Below are 23,670 nucleotides of genomic sequence, written 5' to 3'. Positions count from 1 at the left end.
CCTCCTCCTCATGTTATTTTTCTATTTGATGAAATTACTTGACACATGTTTAGCCCGAAATAGATACCTGTACATATTTAATCAATCTTTAGCCAAGATCTCAAGCTTGGTACGTGTGCGGTGAGTGAGCGATACAGCACAACACTTGCATTAACCCCAAAACACACATGGGGGATTCTCGCGAAATTAGACTTATGAGGTGTCATGAAACATTTTGCAAAGTAAGAGTATCAAAATAAGAAGCATACAGTTACAAACATCTCTTCATGTCCTATTTTGCACATGATTTCAAATGACATCATACAAACCAACTTTGTTGTTTTTTCCACATTTAAGGGGAACATTTTTATTACCGCAACATGACTGGATTTGGGTTCTTTGACATGGAAATATTTATATTTAAAAAATCTAAAAAATATAAAGCTTCAGTGCATGTTATACTATAAACATTTACAGTAAAGAAACATGTGGGATTTGGTGATCATTGGTAAATGTATAAGGAATATAAATGTGTCCAAGAAAAAAAATTCTCATTCTCCGCAACAATTTTCAATCATTGTGTAAGCCCTCAAGGTTGGAAGGGACATAATTGACTGTGACACTCAAGACGGCTACCAGGTAAGCAGTTCTTATTTTTTCTCTCCAGATAAAAGTTGAAATTTTGTTTGTCATAGTACTTAGACAACTTTTAGTTCTCATTACCGAAACATGGGTTTGTAAATGCATATATTTAATGTAATATCATGTTGCGGTAATGATCATTTTTGATAATGATAATATTTAAATAATTCTATAGGAAATATTGTTTAAATCCTTTAAAAATAATGATTATAGTAAGTTCAGACCTTAATCTTATATGTGCAAACAAAAAATGGCTTCAAGATCTGATGCTGGACACCTTCTAAGTCTGGATTTCATGAGAATCACCCACACATACAGGTACAAGCACAAACACACACATTCACATACATGTACATTCTCCTCCAAGTGCAGTAGTTACTAGCCAGATGAATGCAGGATCTGCAAGTTTTTTTTTTCATTAAGTATCTGTCTAACGAACACATTCATACACAGGTTGGGGCAGGTAAGGAGTTGCATTGTTCCTCGAAGTAATCTTCCATACTCCTGGGCGTGAATGTCCTGAAGTACACACTCTGTTACTGTGCCAGTTGATCTGAATGATGGATAACTGGCGAGAGCATTTGCGGTAAACTCACACATACTGACAGGAACAGAGAGCCAACAGGGACTGAACTAAATGAACATTTTATTATGAACTGCTACAAGGCAGAAAAGGGCAAAGGAGAAATATTTCACCATATAAAATAAACTTTATATAAATCTTTTTTTGGGGGGGAAAGATTTAATGACAGAAAGACGAAGAGAAATGAGAAAAGATAAAAACTCCAGATGACTTCTGACTTCACTTAGTTTTTGGAAAAGTCCGTAGCTTGGATAGTTTTTCCATACGGCTTTGTGAATGTTAGGCCGTGTTCACACTGAAGCGTTTTTTCCTGAGGTCAGCGTATTTTTCAGCGGTTTGCAATGGGAGTGTCGAATTTTAAAAAATGCCAGCACCTGGCAAGGCGATGAACTTTTAGTCCACGCTGTACACTGGGCACTTTCTGTTTTTAACCAGTAACTTGGGTAGAGCGCTGCATGTGTCAGTGTGACTTTTTACTCAGACGTCCATCAAAGTGGTGGAGGGGTAAGACAAATATCGCTCCAAAGTCCTTTTAAGGAAGTCGTGTCTGCGACGCCTCCAGGTCTTGTTACAACAAGACCCGTTAATTCTGCACAACTTCTCTCTCCCAGAGGACTCCATTCTTTATCGATTGGCTCTTTTTACTCAGAGGCGGGACTAGAGTGGGCATTCTGACCCATTCATATCAATAACAGTGATGCATCTTGTTTATATTAAATATCTTTGCCGACAATTGTGTAACGACGTATCATAGCAACCAAAGTGAAAATACACACAGTCTGCGTTTTCAGCCATGTATAAACATTACGTTATACACACAAACTTACATTTGTCCAATATAAACATGAAAACTTGTTTAAACTTGAGTGTAATTTGTGTTTGTCTATTGTCATCACTTATCGATCACATTTTTTAATTTAGAGGTGAATTCACAGATGTGAGTCTATCTGGTCAACTAGCTGCTGTTATACATTTTGTTGGACAATTGTTCAAGCACTTACTAGTTCCATTTCGCCGAGATTAAGCTGGGCGCGACCCAAAGTTTGCCACGCCTCCCACCAGAGGGGTCGGAGTTTGGTTGACATCTCCGCAGACTGCACAGCCAGGAACACCTCTTGAAGGATGATTAACACCTATGGGTAACACATTAAAATTTAAGACTCACATGCCGTTACATTTTTCCAGTTTTCTTCTGTCCAACTAAACAGAAAAGGTTTAAAGTCAATCTTTTAGACTGAGTTTCCACATCATTTGATCAATAACATTTCCATTACATTTTCTAGTATGTACACAAGATACCACTTTTTCAATTAATATATTTAAATAAATATACTACATTATATACTTACTTAACCAGCATACAAATATCTTCAATAAGACTACCTGAGCATTCAGCAAAAAAAGAGAAATATCTATAAAAAAGGATCTGATTCAGATTTTTTACTTTTTTTAATTTTACTTATTTTAATAAGTTGTATTTACTCAATTACCAAATAAAAGTAATTTATTATTTAGTTTTACATCCCGATACATTATAAACCAGAATGAATACACAACAACCACTTATACTCCAAGAGTCAGACAATATAATGACAATGAGAGAGCAAACACTGCTGAGCCACATGGCGACGTCGGGATGTGCCTGCATCAAAGGTGCTTTCATTACGCCGTTTTATTTACTTAAAGCCTTTAATGCCTCTGAAAATAAGGCCAGCCCAATAATGAATGTAAATACTATAGTTTCCAATACAGGTTGTTGCCACGGTAACAATAATTGAAAGGCAAAAACAGTCTGTAATCTTATTTTCCAGCAGCTAAACAGGTAAAGTGTAATGAGCAGATGGAGAGAATAAAGTGAGCTGCTAATTCCACAGTCAGTGGGAGAGAGTTTAAGGGATGAGAAAACAACGATGTTTAAATAAAAAATAAACCGAATGTTCTCAACTTTGACGTCACACGCACTGCTTGTAGATCAATCAGGGCAAATCCAGAGCCAACCAGTCCAGTGCCCAACGGTATCAAATTGCTCGAGGGAAATTCTATGTCATTTACTCATCACTTTCTCACTTTTTTCAAGTGACTCACCTGGTGTGATCATGTAGCCAGCCTGATAAAGGTCACCAGTACTACTTTAGTTTACAAGATGGAAAAAAATAAGGTCAAAATTCTCAACTGCGATTAACACATGGACGTAAAATGTGATTTGGATAATCCAGTCGTTAAAAAGTAGACCCCATGTAAAGTCCTGATGAAATAATTGTTTTCCATTCAGTATGTTAGGCTTAAGGATATAAACTGGTATGGTCCAGAACCAGTGGCGGCTGGTGACTTCTTTTTTTGAAGCGCACGATGCGAAGTTCGTCACAACATGTATGTAGCTTGTCATGTGTGTTGTTCGTCATTTCAAAATATGTGTTCTGCGCTTCGAGAGATCGTGTGTGCATCACGTGTCGTGCCTGCTGCCTTGAACTTGAAAAGAGACGCTCGCGTTTGCCAGATACTCACATGATAAGAGTTTACTGTTAAGGGAGTGTACTACATGAGCGTCTCTTTTATCATAAATGGTTTTGACGCGTGTGCAGCAGGCACTTATTTTGACACAGGATCTCTTCACACGCAGGACACATATTTTGGAAAAGGGAACCTCACACGTGACAATCTTATTTTGAATTAGCGCATCCTCGGAAGAGCAGTCACGAGCCGCCACTGTCCAGAACACTGACATTTAAAAGATACAAGCATTCAAAAGCTAGTTTGTCACACACGCCTCCTAGGTCATCCACACTTCATTTTCTCATTAAATTTCCTGTCTAATCAAATGTTCCGCCCTCTACATAAGGGGTTCTCACAATAAGAACCACACAGTTTTCCTACTGATGATTCAAAAAGTATAACTGTTGAGTCCGAATGTAATTTGAACAAAACAACCCTCTTAAAAACACATAAGTTGAATCTAGGGGTGGGCGGAATGACCAAAAATGTATTTCAAGGAATGAGTCATTTTTTTTAATGGTAATGGTATATTTCATGGTATATGTTTTTCAGTTTATATTGTTTCTGGAATATAAAAATGTGCAGATATTTGCCACTCAGAAACTTTACAACTATTAGCATTATGTGCGAGAAGTGATTTCTTAATTTGGCGACAGAGCTCCTAGCGCGTGAGAGAGAGAGAGAGAGAGAGAGAGAGAGAGCGAGACCCGTGGTGGATTCACTGGCCCTTATTATGAAATTACTTGTTCATTTGTTATGAGTGGATTATTTTACATGTTTCTCCGTCACACTCAGTCTAACATTCGGGAGTGCAGAGTTGGCAACGCCCACTTATTTACATTCTGCGGTATACACGGAAAACTAATTTTATTTATATATAGAGGGTATGCACGTGACGTCATCTTCAGTGAAAATGACTGCGGTTACGCCCACTGAGTGGCAAAAGACAGAGCGTCAGCATTTGTGCACAGTGTTTAATAAGCGAAAACACAAGGAAAACAGCTTATAAATGGAAAAAAAGCTGTTGTGCGATAGACTACTAACAGATTTAACAAAAATTTGGAGTTATCGTTTTACAGACTTGCAAAAAATACAGAAAGAAGAAGTAAAATGATCATTCATGTCAACGTCCACAGACCACAGGTGGGTTCACAAGTTGCTAGGGTCACTATCAAACTGAGGTTTTACGTTCTACTTAGTATTATTTGTATTCAAGTATTTGTATTTTATCAGGTTTTTTTTAAAACATATATTCCAAAGCATATTATCATGAGTTTTACTCTATTACATTTCATAAATACAAGTTTTTGTTTTACATTTAATATTTAAGTACATTAACATACTTTTACTCAAGTACAAGTGCACAATTTAAATGTAATTAGGAATTAAATAAATTTTAATATGCAATATTAAAGAATACACAGTATGATTCTATGCTTTAGAATGTAGTGAATTAAAAATGTTCCCAAGACAAATACCCCAATAAAGCACAGATGCTTGGAAAATGTAACTAATGTAACGAAGTGTTGTCCACTTCTTCTATCAAGTCCAACTAAATCCAATTCAAGCTGATAATAGTCAGTTTTACTGGCATTTTCGCAGCAGCCGCTATGAAAACCACACATTTTGTTAAACGTTTGCCACTCAACAGGGCGAGCACCGGTGTAGTTACTTGGAAAAGTGATGCCAATGCTTTGAAACAGTGAACTTGAGAAAACAGCTAAACTCTTAAATTAATCTTCAGACTATTTTTTGCATTCGTTGGGTGTCTCATCACAATCAACTCGATTCTCGGATGTATAATAATACTTCCTTGGCATATTGTGTTCCAAGACGTTTGGGTGTGTAACTGATAGAATTTTTAGTTTGACTTTGCGTCAGAATCATAACACAAAACAGGGAACAAAAATCTGTTTTGTATTTCTCAAGCGTCACATTATGTAAACTGCATTTATAGTAAGGAAATATGCAGATGTCATAGCAAATAGCAGTAAATACACACACCTTGTTCTCTTCTGAAGTTCACTCCTTACGCCGCGACCGCGCTAAAAACTCGGGTAAACGGGATGGAGCAACTTTTTCTTGTTCTGCTCGGTCCTGTTTTTTTCCTCGGCGAAGAAACGTGCGGTTTAAAAAATCAAAACAAATGACTTTGAAAGTGGGGGGACAAAATCAGGATTTTGAAAAGTAGGGGGACATAGCCCATGCTTTAAAACAAGAATATGTTTAGTAACTGTTAGAATTTGAAGGGGTCCTTAAACATTTTTCTTTATTATAAGGGGTCCCTGGCAGCAAAAACTTTGATAACCCCTGCTCTACGTTATTTGACACTTGCACATGAAATGAACACTTGTTGATACAATTTCTAGTATTAGTATACAACTAATATGGGGAATGGTACTGTAGTGCACTAAGTAGTGGATAAGAAAAAATTCAGACGTTGTGAATTTGCTTTCCATTGGGGTAAATGAAGTCTGATATTGTGTCAATGGCATGTGAGCTGCTCCTGTGCACACACACAAAATGTATCCAACCTGCTTACATTCTTCACAGAATGATGTATTATAAAGTGCTGTAAAAAAGATCAAACATCACGAACAACAGCCTGATGAGACTGCCATATGCCATCATAAATTACACGTCACTATTATTATTGCTTCTATTCTGTAACAGTTTAAATTATATCTAAACCGGTACCCTATTAGACTTAATACAACTGTGGTGTGAGCTGCTACAATGCACACACATACAGTGTGCTCCGGGTGTAGCGTGATAGCAAAAAGCGGATCATATGTGCAAATCTGCTTCAAAAACAGTGTGGAGGTGATCAGACATATTATGTATTATACTTCCGCCTACTTTTAGAAACAAAGTTTGAATGCAGGTTTACGTGTTTACTAGAACCTAAAGTGTAATCTCATATACAGTGTTACGACGCAAATAGTCCGCGGATTGTATATTACATTCTATTACAAGATGTTCATGCGAAATCTGATGTAAACAACAGACTATATATCTGTATTTCATGGATTATACGTATTTGTGGACAAAAATGGTCATTGGATGTATTATATTAGACGGTTTTCATGCGTTATTCACACATCTGAAACAGACCTGATTCGACTTGCGATCGTTATATCAACACAAAGGTCAGAAGTCACGTTTATATTCTGCATGTTGTCATCTGGACTTCTGTAACAAAATACTACATTTATGATGCTAGAGCGTCTGTATCTCAAAACAGAGACCATACACTGATGCTAAACCCGTAGATGTTTTAAACGATGTAATGTTAATATTATTAATGTTTGTAGACAGTAGGCTATATAGATATTGTTAGCAGCGTTAAAAAACTGACATCATCCCGCACACTGCACTTCAGTGGGCCTTTAAAGGAGCATCGTTGCAGCCATCCATTAATGACTAATCAATTTCCATTGTGCGATTTTAAACGACATGTTATGTAAAATCAAAGTTTCACATGTAATATTTGGCAAGGCTTTATTAAACATCTTAGTTTGCACCCGCATACCAAAACGTCAAGCCGTGCCGCTACATGAGATTTGTGAACGAGAACATGGAACTGTTATTGTTTTGATAGCAAATTTCACAAAAAAAATCTATCAAGCGAGGGGTGCAGAGAGTTCAAACTGACATTTTAAGCACACCCATGAGTGCCCTTAAAAACAACACAGCAACAGACAACATTGGAGACGTCAAAGCCAAAATACTTGCCGCAAAAAATGAAGAGTGATGCGAGGTGAAGACAGTCATTCATAAGAGAGAGATGGAAAAACAGACTGATAAATCAGGGTTACGAAAGGACAGAGTGGACCAGGGCAATTCATTTAATAACAACTGCTGGATGCAACCTGTATAAGTGAAACGAACGAGCAAACAAATGTGTGTGTGATTGGCTCACTGAGCAGCTGAGCCATTGAATGTTTGTGTATGCACTTCTATTTGGGGATACATGCAAGCATAAGTAAGCAATCGCCTACACAAATCATTCAAACATCAAAGTGAGCTAATCTTTTATGTAAATCAATGATTAATTAAATAACATTTATCATAACATCTGTCAGTACAATGTGTCTGGCAGTAACGTAAATATAAATTCATGTCATATAGATGTCACTGGGATGAAAGGGAATAAATGATCAAAAGAAAAAATTGCCATTGCAAATATCCTGTTGCGTCCAGACGGAAGAGTCAGAACTAAAGCTGAAAACAGAATGGATGATTGACAGGTGAATGTACAATTAATATGATATTATGGGTGAGACGAGAGAATAAGGTTTAAAATGAATGGAGATAAGATCGTTTGCTGACAGAAAACCAATAGGCATTATTGGCTTGTCATAACATGAAATTTATTTTCGCTGCTATAATCTGTCATCTTAATGATGTTATGTATTCTGCGATTATAACAATACCTGCCTTGGGCTGATATGCAGATATCTTTATAACATGCAGCTGTTGGGCAGCTACTGCCCGATACTGTGCCAGTTTTGATAGCCTTGAAATCCTATTAGTCTGTATACACACTTGCTTATGTATACACCCTGTTACAACTATGTACAACCATGCGGTTTGTACAAATACAGGTGTGTACAAACCTAGTTCTGTGGGTACACAGTTTTAGAATGAAGCTGCTCCAGCTTGTTAAGTAATAGAGCAGCATGCCTGCCTGCAGGCTCTTCACTTGTCTTTTTTTCCCGCTGCACATTACATGGGCTTAAAGGGATAGTTCACCCAAAAAAAACCAAAAAAAACATTGTTATTATTTACTCACCCTCATGTTGTTTTAAACATGTATGAGTTGCTTTATTTTGTTGAACACAAAGATATTTTGATAAATGATGGAAAGCACACAGTTGATCGTATTTACTGATGTCCACTTGTTTTTCCCACTATAGAAGTCAATGGGTAAAATCAACTAAGTGGTTACCATCATTTATGAAATATCTTTGTGTTCAATAAAATAAAGAAACTCATACAGGTCTCAGCCCCAGAAAATCATCGCTTAAAGCGTCCTCAACACATGCTGTTTCTGCGTATCTGATGATAATCTGGAGTACCTGTAGAGAAATCCTTCTAATCTCCAAAGAGTCTTTAATTTTATCAGATTTAGCTTTAGACAGATTAGCTTTACCGATTCTTTCCAATAACGTACGAAAATATTTGGAAGGAGGAGTTACGAGCTGCGGGAGGAGCGTGCCCGAGTCAACACTTTATACAACACTGACTGGATAATTTATGATTCACTACATGTTCATGTCATTTATATAATATGCACTTATGCACTTATTTTCAATATAACACAGAAGTCTTACTTACCGCATGCAACTCATGACCCGGTTGGGACTTTTCAACTTTTTAATCAAATACAGTGTTAAACAAACACAAACGCAAAACTCCGCTGCTACCCCGGATAAACAAACTATATCCATTGTTTCCATAATGCTGGGTTTTTCTTTTTTTTCGTGCCATTGTTGAGTTTGATATAAAACAAAGCTGTCGCGTGAAGTGACGCCTGTAACCTAGAATCCTCAGTTCTCGCTCTCCTACTGATTGACGGGTGAGTGTATTATAAGTGATAACAAGTGATATGTATTATAGCGTACCCTTGAAATGTCAGCTGGACCCGTAATCGAATTTTTTTTCAGAAACTTGTACGAACCCAGTCGAAGTGCAAAGAAATACTCTGTAACACGGCCAACTGCTTTTTTGACACCAACTCTAAAACAGTGTAATAAGTAGGGATGGGCACCAAACTCCGTACTTTTATAGGCACCGACCGAGTTGTGTCGGTACTACCGATTCACATAAAGTCAATCGGTGCTCAATTTCGATACCTGAGAGAACACATCTGCACACCGCGTGAGTCTGGTACGCGCGAGAGAGAAATCGTGTGGGAAGTGACACCCCTTTGCAACTTGCTCAATGGCTAACAGAAAGCGCTCTAATGTGTGGTTACATTTCACAAAAAATTATGCAGACAATGCTACCTGCAATATTCGTAACAGTACGTGCAAGGCAGGTAGTGGTGATACATCCAACCTGAGGAAGCACTTATTTAAACACAATCGTGTATTTAAAAGCACAGGAGTGCTTATTAAGATGCGTTTTCGTCGATCAGATCACAAGTGGACGAGAGAGACACATTCTGTTTACACCTGGTATTTATCAATACCAGTCCGTCTCTTTTGTCCACTTTCAACCGCTTCTGTCCTGATTACTTTGAGTGGTGGTCCGTGGAGACTGCGGGGAAGTCCCCCTGCTTTCGTTTAAACGCTAGCTGGAGTAATGGCGGGTTTAAATAGACGCAAACTAATATTATGGCGCTGCTTGTGTTGTAAGTAAACATGCTGCACTGTGTTTTGTACATGAATATGTTGGAGCTTTCTCAGATTTTTCAGCGCAATTAATGAAATAAGATCGCGCAACTTTCACACGCTCGCAAAATGAAACGAATTAAATACGCGGAGATCAGCCGCTTTAGTTTTATCAACGAAAGCCTAAAGATAGCACTCAAGATAGCGTGACTTTTCTCACGCTAAAAGTCAGAAAAGACATAAAACTTTGTGCTCATTACCACAGCTTACATAAATTGGCGGAGAGAAGGCGGCCCGTGTGGCTGTTCGAACACATTCAACCACATGCAGACCAAATGCCAATGCTGGCCAGCTTGGCAAAAAAGTATCTCTGTGTCCAGTCCTCTTCTACATCCTCAAAGCGAGTGTTGTCTACAGCAGGGGACACAATGAGCGTGAAGTGGACACGGCTTTTACCTGAAAAAGTTGACATGCTGATTTTTCTAAAAAAAAAAAAAAAAAACTGCTAGTCTTGTTTTCTACATAAAAGTTTACTTTTATGTTGCTTTTATGACGTTTATGTTCATTGATCATTTGTCTTATGTATTTTATTTACTTTTTTTATTTATATGCAAGACATATGCCCTCGATGTTGTAGAGATTTATTTATTTATTTAAAGATTGTGTGTATTATTGAACATTTCGAAATAAATAACAAAATGTTGAAAATGAGAGGTTTGGGCTTATTATGTCCACTGAAAGTCACTTCAGCCAGAGTAAAGTACAGAAAAAGGTACCGCTGAGTACCGATATAGAATTCCAGGTACTGGTATTGGACCCGGTACCGTTAAAATGTGAACGATACCTACCCCTAGTAATAACTCAGAATGCATGAAATACCATTGACACCCCCCCCCCCACCATTTAAGATTTTACAGATTAAACACTGCTTTCTAAATGACAAGTTTGAATTCTAACCAACTGTTGAACAAACTTTAACTCTTTACTATCCGCAGCATGTGTGAAATAGTAGCGGGAACTCTTATTTCTGTTGTTATATTTCTGTTAAATCCAACCAAGCAAATTATAATTCATATAAGCTTACATTTGTGAATCAGGGTAAGGTAAAGTTTTAAACACTGATTTTATATGCATTTACACAACTTTAATAATTGCAGCTTTAACGTCAAACATCAACCACTGTTGTAGATATCTTGATCCTAAGCATGTTTCCTTCTAAAAATTAATGCTTGAAATCAGTTAATAAGTTAACTATATAATATGATTAAAACTAGTAGATCTATTTAATGGATCAGCAGGACCAGAGAGTGAACAAAAGCAACCAGTACATGCAAACCAGGTTTGCACAATAGTGAAAGGAAACTTATTTTGCAATGTTATGTTTTCATGCAAAATACTGGATAACTTTGCCAGATGACTAAAAGCTCAGTTTAAGAGGAATAAACTTCTTCCTTCCATTTTTATATTGCTCACTGATTTCTCACAAACATCTGTGATTTCTTTCTGCAGTGTAAAACCTTTCTTATATAGTGTCCCACTGGCAAAAGGGGTTCAAAATAGTGTTTCTTTTGAAAAACAAGCTCTGTATGTTGTGACTATTGCAGATGCGCACGTTTTGCGTTATCGATGCTGAAACGGTATATTGTGCGGCTCTAATGGGAACTCCACCGGTGAATACATGATGATGGTTGGTAGAGAAAGATCCCGACAATTTTAGATGTAGGACACATTTGTGACATAAGTTGCATGGGTATATTTATAACAAATAGTCAACAATACACAGCCGATATTATTCACAGATATTTCATGTACCAAGGCTTTTGATCAGTAAGTCCTTATCGATCTCAAATCACTGTTTGTTTGAGTCGTTTATAACATGCATTTGAAAAAGCAACACTCGTCATACATAATTATTATTCATATTTTGTATCATGAAAATACCTGAAAAGGTTCGAAGAACAGCAATATAAATATATCCTTAAGCCATTTTCAGGAGCTGCTTGCCATAGCTGCATGTGTATGGTTCTTCGACTACAGCGCATATTGAGTTTCTGCACGAGAGCGCCCTCTGGCTTTTGAATATAGCGCATTTCACCGTAACTCATTGAGAAGCATAGCAAGTATCACTGGCCGATATAGATGGTTTCAGCAGTAACTAAATAAACAAGTGGCTTTCGTGGTCATCACGTAACTTCCGGTAAACTCTGCAAAGAATAAGTCCTTTTAAAGTAGTTTATTTATATAACAAGCAAAATAAACAACATGTAGATTACATAGGAAATAGTGATGCACTGATGTATCGTCCGCCGATATTTATCGGCCGATTTTTTATTAATTTGAAACCATCGGAATATCGGCAATAGCACAAGAAAGGCCGATACCGATTGTTTATTAATTAACCACATAAAGGCAATGAGTTGCATGTCTGTTGTTCAATTAAAATGATTTAATGTTCTGGTGTGCACTATACTTAAGCACCGACAGAAAACCTTTGTTGAGCTGGCTCAAATGTCTTGGACAATAAAAGAAACTTTAGTGTATTTATACTCTGTTTAAAGCAATAGCACTGGCATTATTTATGTTTATTAAAGAAATCCATTATATGTAAAAAAAAAAAATGAGTTAATGTTGTTAATAAAAGAAATGCTGAATATCAAAAACCACCTTTGAAGGTTATGTTGTCTTATTATATTTGTTTTAGCTTAATTTGTGCTTCTCTTATTATGTTGGTCAGTTGAATGTTAATTAGATCCAAACCCCATGTTCAGTAAAATTAATTTGATGCAGAAATAAACTAGCTAATAGACCAGCTGTATAGTATTGTATACAAGTGTTTAATATCGGTATTGGCATCGGTCAGAAGTTGTCTGTTTAATTCGGTATCGGTCCCGGCCCAAAAAATCCTATCGGTGCATCCCTAATAGAAACCCAAAACATTTATTATTTTCAACGAGGTATTTGTTTAAGAGTTCAGTTTTAGCAACTAGTCAGACCATTCAACAAACAGAAACCGGAAGTAAAGTTCGGACCAGACGCTTATCGCGTCATCGCATGTGCGCCCGATGAAGCTGTCTATATCGGTGCACCCCTATTGGCTATTACAAGGCGATTTTCTCAATATGTTCATGTTTTGCACCCTCAGATTCCAGATTTTCATATAGTTGTATCTCAGCCAAATACTGTCCCACTGTCCCCTAACAAACCAGACATCAACATTACATTGCAGATGGGGTATAAATCAAAATTTTAAAAAATGTAACCGTCATAAATGAGCTGGCGCTTTGAAACTGGTATAACTGGTTGAGTAGCTCATTCGCCAACAAATTTTAAACATCCATCTGCTGTTATTAACAAAGATTTTCTATCAATGATGTGTAAAAAGAAATCCTGTGACTAACATTTATGTCACCTACTGCAACCTAATTATAGCATTACTTCATTGTTTCAATGTAGGCTGAATACCAATTTCAGGTAAACGTGACTCATGAACCGGTGTGTTCATTCCTTAACAGTCTTACCGTCAGCACTGTACCCTACAGCAAGTCAATTAAACCCTAGATAACATTTCTTACATCAAGACACAAGGAAGCACATGCTAAATTCAGGCTGCATTTATTTATGTTGATGCAAGATGAAATAACTAACATTTGTAGAGGGCCAAGGGAAAAATTATTGTTTCAAGAGCAAATGAAACTTACATTAAGTCCATAGTGTTCTCACGGTACAGTACGCTATGTTTGTGCAGTACAAGCCTGAGGGATATGTGAAGAGAGAGTATCGGGAAAAAAAACCCTAGATGTCAAAACGTTCTGTTACAAAGACCGCAGATAAGGAGTGTGTATGGGGAGTTGAACTTTGGGAGGAGGAAATGAAAACAGACCGAGAAAAAGAAGAGAACTGAAAGCGCATGTCAGACTGTGTGTGCGTGTATCTCTGCATGATTGGTGCATTCCAATATTGCAAACTTCAGCTGTAAATCACTCACATTAAGATCAACACAATATATAGTGCATGTGAACTGAACTGTGACTTCATCTCACCTGTGACTTCATCTCATACAGCACAGCGTCATCTGGTGTGAGCTGAAGCGCTTCATCCCACTTCTTCAAAGCCTCCCAGTTCCTAACACACAAACACAGAATCCAAAGCTCATATAGACATAGCACATACAGGATGTTTAAATACACATGAAGTCACATGTGTTATAGCAAAAATGCATGTACACACCTGACCTATAAATCTTACCTCTGCAACCAACACACTGCCAGGAAAAAGCAATGTAAATGACCAAAAGAATGTAAATGATAATACTTTGTTGCAGCAGTACAGGGCAGTAAAGTATAGAGTCAAGTTTAATATTTATATTTACATTTGCATCTACGCAATTCACACACGCTTTGATCCAAAATGGTTTCATTGTTAACTTCTGGTTTATGTTTGTTTATCAGTCTGGCTAAACGACCTCTAGAACAAATACTTTGACGAAAATTAAAATTCTTCGTATTCCTGAAGATGAGTTGAGATGGTGAGCATGGATCACTGTGTAAAGACAGGTAAGCATTGTCGCTAACATTGTGTATACAGTAATTTTACACAATAACGTTAACTCAGTGTCGTAGTTGATACACTTTAGCTACAATTTGAACTAAGGTAATTTACTTGTTATTTATTTTGCTTGTTATCAGAAATAACACTGGAATCTGCTGTTATTGATTTTGCAGAAGTCAGTCTTCAAAGGTTAAGTTTGGGCCACAAAAGCCGTTTGTTTATGTTGTTGCTGCTGAAACAGTTGAATAAATACATATAGTGAAAATAGAAATGATCCTAAACATTAGTTCCACCAACAATTAGACAAATCACACATTTTTAATTGATTATTAAGCTTGGTTAAAACAAAACTACAAGAACTTTTCACACAACTTCAAGCAAAATGAAACATAATGTGTTATAAATTAACACATCCTTTCTAAAGTATATTAAACAAACATTTGCTTTCCCGTTTAAAAAGCAAAACAAGATCCTTTCTTAAGTAAGCTTGCTTACAAAAACGGAAAATGTACAATTCTGGTAGTCTGCACCATTTTCCCTGTGAATGGTATGTATGGTGTAAAAACAAAACATTTGTCAGCATTTCAGCATGTGTCACAGCATGCTCTTTTTATCCTGCCCTCCAGAAAAAGCAAACTGGTTAGAGAGTATAAATAAACATTTTAAAAGCTCATCAAAAGCTCGTTAAAAAGTTATTGAGACTACAACCATTACTCAAAAAAGAACTACGATCAGAACCTATTTGAATAAAAAATTATCCAGTCAGATTAAAAAATAACATGACCTTTAGCTACGTATTGCAGGCATTTACACACAACAAAAAGTACATTTGTTAGAATGCAAATAAATATTCTGGTGAGAAAATGTCAGATGGTCTGATAAGAAAAACCTTAAAGACTAAAGTGGAGTCAAAGCAAGTGTAATTTGATACTTGAACATGCTTCAACTATTTGCATTCTGGCGTGGACATTTTGCCAGTAAATGTTAGAACCAGTTTTTTGGGGGGAAAAAAACACAAAAAACATTTCCTAATATGTACTCTTTCATTTACAGTGCATAAAAAGTTTTTGCAGGTTATTTGGTAACCGGTTAAAGAGCAACTATGATTCGACTCACAATTTTCATTTCCTTTGGTGTGTAAGTGTGTATTAGTACATGTATACGATATGCAAAAGGTAAAATCCCAAAATAAACTATGACACGAGTTATCGCCTCCAACATAAATCTTTTCTTGGACTATACAACAAACACACGGATTGTAGGCAACAGTTTACTTCCTGGGCCTGTTGACGTGGATACGACGGTCATTATCATAATTCCTCCCACTTTGACTGACAGTAAGTTAACTCCTATTAAAATTGCATTTTGAGCGAATCTTTCAAACATTGAAAAGAGCGTCACATTTCCGGCTGACGTCAGAGGTATTCAGGCCAATCACAACGTACAGATTAGCTGGCCAATCAGGGACACAGCGCTTTTCAAATGAATGAGGTTTGTACAAAATCAGAGCGCTTGAGGAAAGCAGTATATCTGGAGCTACAAAAATGTACGGTATGTGGAAAATAATGTTTTTTATCATAAACCACGCAAACACATTGGATTATACCAAATACATAAAATAATGTTGTTTTAGCAATGAAATAGGTGCCCTTTAGGAAATTACAGATGCATTATGTTGTTGAACATTTCAGATTAAACCATTAGAAAATGCTGTCCTCTATGGAAACCCATTATGTAACAATACCAGTGTTTTAAAGGTCTATACATATTAACTGGTAATATGTTGGTAAAGAAGGTTATACTCTTTGATAAACTGCAAGGTCTTGAGCAGACAGTGACCGCCTCTTCAAGATATCAGCTCTTGAATTTACAAAGTGGGATGGTTTACTAGCGTTACACATCAGTTGTGTAAATATAACAAGCTGTTTCGTTGAGATGTCCATAAAAGCTTCCTCACGCCATGCCTTCTTTCTGTATTTATATTGCATTTAATCAGAGTAATAAAACATGGTTGTTGTCATCCCAGATCATTTTCATTCAATCAACGGAATACAACAAATCACCCTGGGAGGAAATAAAAAGTAACTAATTCAAAAAGAATTTACACAAAATGTTGTAGGTGTGTAACTTAAGCAATACAATTCTGAGAAAAGGTTAAAAAAGTGCACTGTGTAGGTGTAGGTATGTGAAGGTGGGCGTCATGAATTAAATATACCTGTCAACTTTTCAAACGTACGTGCACATGATTATATAAAGAGTTCAAATACAAAATCCGCTAAACGCCACCTCAGTCAAAATGAGATAATGATATTGATTGAGTTTCTTCATTTTTACCATTTTAATTCTGACATTCATTATTTGCAATGTTTCTACACTCTTAAAACTAATGTGTTAAAAATGTTGTGTCTAGTTAAGGACAACACATTTATTGTGTTGTCTCTTATTTATTTGAACACAAAATCACACATTATGTGTAACAAAGTGTAAAAAATTAACACATCTTTTCTTAGAGGGTAGTTGCATTTTCAGTGATTTTGCAACTGTTTTCTATGTCTTGTCCAAAGGTTTTTGCAAAAATAACCTTGCATGCAAATTTGTTGAATACCAATGAAATGACTAACCTTTTCATTGCCATTAATGCAAACCTACTGAACCTAAACATAAGAGCCTGAAAAAAGCTTTTACAAGATCAGAAGCACTTGAGGGTTTTGCATCTGAACTAATTACATCAAACATTTTAACATAAACCATATGTTTTATGTTAAAAACCCTCTAAGTGCATCTGACATGTTTTTTGTAAATTAGCATTTTTTATCATACTCTTAATGGATTCTGCCAACAAACTGGTTCTGAATGGCCTGAGGCCAGTATTAAGCGAATGTATTTGATAAGGGTTGAAACGTGCCGAGAGCATTCGCTAAATGACGTTTCCAAGGTCTTTGCATCTAACCATCCGACTACCTGCCCGCTAGATCCCATACCCATCCATCTTCTTCAGGCCATCTCTCCATTGGTTATCACTGCTCTCACCTACATTATCAATTCATCTCTTTCCACTAGTACCTTCCCTGCAGCATTTAAAGAGGTCCGGATAACCCCACTGCTGAAGAAACCCACAATAAATCCTGCTATGCTAGAGAACTACAGACCTGTTTCTCTTCTTCACACATTCAAGAGTCCTGGCAATGAACGGGTGTTTGACCAGCTCTCCTCTCACACAAAAATACCTCCTGGATAGCAATCAGTCTGGTTCAAAAGCGGTCACTCCACTGAGACGGCGCTGCTCTCATTCATTGAAGCCCTAAGGCAGGCAAGAGCAGCCTCCAAATCTTCTGTGCTGATCTTAATGGATCTATCTGCCGCTTTTGACACGGTCAATCACCACATTCTCCTGTCAATCCTCATGGCTATGGATGTCTCCGACACAGTGCTTCTATTGTTCAAGTCGTACCGCTCAGGTAGGTCATTTAGGGTATCCTGGAGAGGTGATGTCTCCGAACCCCAACATCTCAATACCGGGGTGCCTCAAGGCTCTGTGCTTGGACCATTGCTCTTTTCGATATACATGACATCCCTGGGTTCTGTCATTTCGAAAACATGGCTTTTCCTACCACTGCTATACGAATGACACTTGTCGTTCCACCCAGATGATCCCACGGTTTCTGCCTGCATCACAGCATGCCTGAGGGACATCTCACTCTGGATGAAGGATTACCATCTCCAGCTTAACCTTACGATGACAGAACTGCTTGTCATATCATCTGAACCAAAGATTCAGCACAGCCTTTCCATTCTGCTAAGTTCCTCAACCATAACGCCTTCTAGGACAGCCAGAGACTTGGTCACTGATGATCAGCTTAGCTTCACGGAGCATGTTGCCAGCACCGCCCGCTCTGGTAGATTCATCCTCTACAATATTAGGAAAATTAGACCTTTCCTAAATGAGCATGCTACGCAGGTCCTATTCCAAGCTCTTGTCCTGTCCATGCTGGACTACTGCAATGCGCTACTGGCGGGCCTTCCAGCCTGCACAACCAAACCCCTACAGATGATTCAGAATGCAGCAGCAAGAGTAGTCTTCAATGAGCCAAAGAGGGCGCACATCACTCCTCTCTTTGTCAAGTTACACTGGCTTCCTATAGAAGCTCACATCAAATTTAAAGCTCTGCCCCTGGCCTTTAAAACCACCACTGTGTCAGCACCCCCTTACCTTCACCTGCTTATACAGCCTTATGTACCCTCTCGATTCCTATGCTCTGTCACCGAGTGACGGCTTGTGGTGCCATCCCAAAAAGGGAAAAAACATTATTGCGTACCTTCTTTGGAGCGGTTCCTCATCTATAGAATGATCTGGCGATCGCGACACGATCTGTTGACTCTGTAGCTGTCTCTAAGAATCAGCTAAAAACCCATCTCTTCTGCCATTACCTCACTTCCTAATACAGGACTTACTATATTTCTCTACTTCTCCTTTTTCTTTATCTGTACATTCTTAAAAAAAAATTACTAACCAACCCTTGGCTATGTATATTGTGTTGGACTTGATGAGACTATTTCCAGTGCACTTATGTATTGCTGTTCTTGTGTTGCTATAATTGCTTCTATTGTATACCTCATTTGTAAGTCGCTTTGGACGCTTTGGCGTTTAGCGGCTTTAGCATCTGAGCTCCTCATGCCGTTTGATATTTTGATTGATATTTTTGGTAAAAAAATACAGGAAAACCATTTACAATTAGCATGTCAATTCTCCTTTTTATTATAAGTATGTGATGTGCAGGCCATCTCTCTCTCTCTCTCTCTCTCTCTCTCTGTGCATGCATGTGTGCAAGAGTGCTCTCGGGCAAGTGATAAGCATATAGACAGCATTTCCAAAAAAAAAAAACATCTCACCTTTTTTCCAGAATTGCTGTGAGCATAAATCAACAATACAACCATGTTCTGTATTTGTACAGTAAAAGTGTTTGGGTGTGGTTCTGTAAAAAGGTGTTATGTGTGACAACTGACATGATGAGGAATTCACACATTATGCAAAACTCTAACATCCACTGCTATGAAAGTTACACAGTGTCCCTATCAGAACATAATCTAGGTCCTTAACTCCTTATCACTATATGATAAATTAAAACCCTAAATTAGATTTCTCATTAAATACAGGCTATAAATAACACTAAGATCTTTTGGGCAATATGGCATTGAGATAAGAGACCTAAACAAGGAGCACAAGCAGCTATATAGCCCACACCCATGCACAGCAGTGAGATATTACATGAGATCTTGCACTTGTGTAACATTTCATAAGAGTATCTATAAAGTAAAAACAAGATGTGACTTGGCAAAGGTTTAGCCTTGCTTTGAGCAGTGACAACAGAGAATGCCAATAGAAAGGTATGTTAATAAATAGATCAAATGTAGGGCAAGAAATTACTCTAATAACATATAATAACAACATACAACATAATATTATATAACCGCAAAAGGATGTTTTGCATGTGCGGTTAAGATTAGGAATGTTATGTTCCTGTTTAGACCAGTATCTGATATTGGTCATATTTAAAAGTTTAAAAAACTGAACCTCACGATAAATGTTTTCACAAGAAATTAGATTTGTCCTAGTGGATTTGGCCTAGTGGATTAAATATCTGAAATGATGCACTAAAAACAAGCAAAACCTAACAGAAATGTCAAATTACTGAGTCACTGTTACAATGCATTAAAACTTCCCTTTTGAGTTTTTAGAATTTATAAACAGCTCTTGTTCCATTTTCCATAGGAACTGAAAAGTGCATGGCACCTAGTGCCACATGAAAGGTTAACATGTGAAAAGTTATATGTGCAAACGAAATATATACAGTGAATTAAAAACAGACTTGAAATGGGAGAAAATGTTTACTCATGTTGGTCTGGTAATAAGAAACAAATAACCCCAGCATAGAGTATAAAAAAACACTGGAGTCAGTACCAGAGTAAGCAATTGGTCTTGAATGGGGTTAAACGGCAAAGTAAACAAAATCGCTGAGAAATTCACCTTTGCTAAACTCCCATGCTCCTTAAAGAGTAACTAAACCCTAAACCAACTTTTTTTAGTTAATGATCTGTAAAAATGATGCTTTATTAGTGCTGTTCATTGATTTTAGTAAGTTTTTTGACATTTGGATAAAAAGTGTTTCAATACTGCAATATATGGTGTAAAAACGTCTGAGTGCTGCCCTCTTCAGGTTGAACGGTGGCTACTGCAGTTGAATTTCCCTATTGGATGTTGGGTCCAAAAGATGACTCGTGACGTAAGCAGGTTCAAGCTCACCACGCCCTTGTTACTATCCAACCACGCACTTTGTACGAGCTTAGTTCGTCCCCTCTATCTCCGTTGGGATCTGCCCACTTTTCTTGCATTTTTCAAATATTGCCAGTGGGTGGAGTCAGGCTCTGACCAGGGGTTTAGTTACGCTTTAATAAAAGGTGTTTGACTGTATACCGGGTAAGAAATTAAAAAATACCTTCTATTCTCTAAGATAACTTTCTGTTTTCATCAAAAAACAAAGATGTACTGTATACACACACACACACACATTCTGGTTTCCATGTTTTGTGGGGACATTCCATAGACGTAATGCATTTTATACCATACAAACTGTATATTTTATTCCCCTTACCTACCCCATTTCCTAACCCCAACCATCAACCCTTCTACTACTTCACATTTTCAATAAACATGATTTTGTTTGATTTATAAGCTTGTTTCCTCATGGGGACATCAAAATGTTCCCACAAGGTCACAAAAATACTGGTATTCCTATCTTTGTGGGGACAATTGGTCCCCACAACGTAATAATTACCAGGTACACACACACACACACACACACACATTTAACTACTTTATTTAAGTCCACAATTCATAATACATATACATAAGGACATAAATGTTACAGATACAAAACATGGCTGAGGCCAGATCCCTCAATATGAATCTAATGACAATTTAGACAGCAGATTTATGGATACACACAACACCTTCTTCTCCATATATGGCGACTTCCAATGATGGAGGATATTGAACAATATTTAGCCATTTGCTTTGCCCTTGCTTTTGTAAAGCCAACTATCCTGAACCCCCTAATGACAAGCCTGTGCACATGCCCCAGGCTGCCAAAAATGAATACCAAGTATTGACCTTTATAGCCAAGGCCAGTTAATCGCTGTACAAGAGGTTGATATTTTACTAACTTTGTTAAGTAAGCCTCCTCTAGACATGAATCAAAACAGCAGCCTACTTCCAGGATGAACACATCCTCTTTGTGCTCATCAATGATTATAATATCAGGCCTGGTGGCATTTAAATCAGAGAACACAGACACTGTAGGACACTTAGAAAACATTTGTGAGTTAACAAAACCATTTACATGTATTGACACATTTGAAGAAAATAATACTGATAAATTCTCAGATAAAATGTCCACTATCCTATCATGCCTGGAAACGTAAAGACTTCTGTAATAGTGACACCCATTTAATATGTGTGACATAGATTCTATTACTTGTTCTTGCCCATGATGTATACACCATGATGGATGGGAACGAGGATACCAAATTGACAGATTTAGCCTTGTTGGATAGACCTGAAGTCTCGCCTTAACTGTAAAGATCAATATATCTTCATCAATAGATGAATTATGAAAGATTGTGTGTGAAATGGAGTGATCTGCAGAAGGGATACATGCGAGCTTTCCTTGGATTTTAAGTCCTCTCCAATGTCTCTGACGTTGCTGATGTTTAATTAACAGCAGAGACGCGCGAGTATTTCCAAGAGGAACTGGATGGTACATATCATCTTGCAGTAAAGTTGCCGTCACAGTTATGTTTTTATCCTTAATCATTACTTGATGAGGTACAGCATGTCTAGTATCAACTCCAGACCACTGCAGGTCAACACCAGTCCAATTGCAAAGATCGTTGAGATCCGGCCAGTCCGATCTAACCCCGAAACCGGCGGCACGAGTGTCAAGTTTACCGTTCGCTTTCTTACGAAATCCTAGAAAGCTAGGATCCGATTCGCGGGCGAGGGGGACTTTGCGCTTCCCAAGGTCGAGAAAAAGTGAAGCACGGGCCATTTCTCTCACAGTCCTATCGTCATTATTTAGCATGCTTAATAAGTGCGATAACCTAGTGGCGATGTAAGTCCACTCAAAGTCTGGAACTCCTAAGCCCCCCTCACTTCTGCTGTGATGAATATACACACACACACACACACACACACACCTAAATGATTATTAGGAACACCATACTAATACTGTATTTGACCCCCTTTCTCCATCAGAACTGCCTTAATTCTACGTAGCATTGATTCAGCAAGGTGCTGAAAGCATTCTTTAGAAATGTTGGCCCATATTAATATGATAGCATCTTGCAATTGATGGAGATTTGTGGGATGCACATCCAGGACACGAAGCTCCCATTCCAGCACATCCCAAAGATGCTCTATTGGGTTGAGATCTGATGACTGTGGGGGCCATTTTAGCACAGTGAACTCATTGTCATGTTCAAGAAACCAATTTGAAATGATTCAAGCTTTGTGACATGGTGCATTATCCTGCGGGAAGTAGCCAACAGAGGATGGGTACATGGTGGTCATAAAGGGATGGACTTTGTCAGAAACAATGCTCAGGTAGGCCGTGGCATTTAAACGATGCCCAATTGGCACTAAGGGGCCTAAAGTGTGCCAAGAAAACATCCCCCACACCATTACACCACCAGCCTGCCTAGTGGTAACAAGACATGATGGATCCATGTTCAAATTCTGTTTACGCCAAATTCTGACTCTACCATCAACAGAAATGGAGACTCATCAGACCAGGCAACATTTTTTCAGTATTCAACTGTCCAATTTTGGTAAGCTTGTGCAAATTGTAGCCTCTTTTTCCTATTTGGAGTGGAGATGAGTGGTACCCGGTGGGGTCTTCTTGCTGTTGTAGCTCATCCAACCTCAAGGTTGTGCGTGTTGTGGCTTCACAAATGCTTTGCTGCATACCTCGGTTGTAACGAGTGGTTATTTCAGTCAAAGTTGCTCTTCTATCAGCTTGAATCAGTGGGCCC

The 23,670-nt window shown here is 37.7% G+C and overlaps 1 protein-coding gene across 1 annotated transcript in view; it reads right to left on the bottom strand.

Annotated features, from left to right (window-relative positions):
- Positions 1-23,670, bottom strand: part of ttc33 (tetratricopeptide repeat domain 33) — a 36,438-nt gene that overhangs the window by 6,200 nt on the left and 6,568 nt on the right. The window contains exons 3-4 of the mRNA XM_055199657.2: positions 14,076-14,157; positions 2,206-2,337 (exon numbers count right to left, since the gene is read on the bottom strand). Of these exons, the coding sequence (XP_055055632.2) occupies positions 2,206-2,337; positions 14,076-14,157 (214 nt within the window). The remainder of the gene's footprint in view (positions 1-2,205; positions 2,338-14,075; positions 14,158-23,670) is intronic.

Source organism: Misgurnus anguillicaudatus, chromosome 22 (assembly GCF_027580225.2).
Source record: "Misgurnus anguillicaudatus chromosome 22, ASM2758022v2, whole genome shotgun sequence".
NCBI lineage: Eukaryota > Metazoa > Chordata > Actinopteri > Cypriniformes > Cobitidae > Misgurnus > Misgurnus anguillicaudatus.
This window is presented reverse-complemented; position numbering and strand designations above follow the sequence as displayed.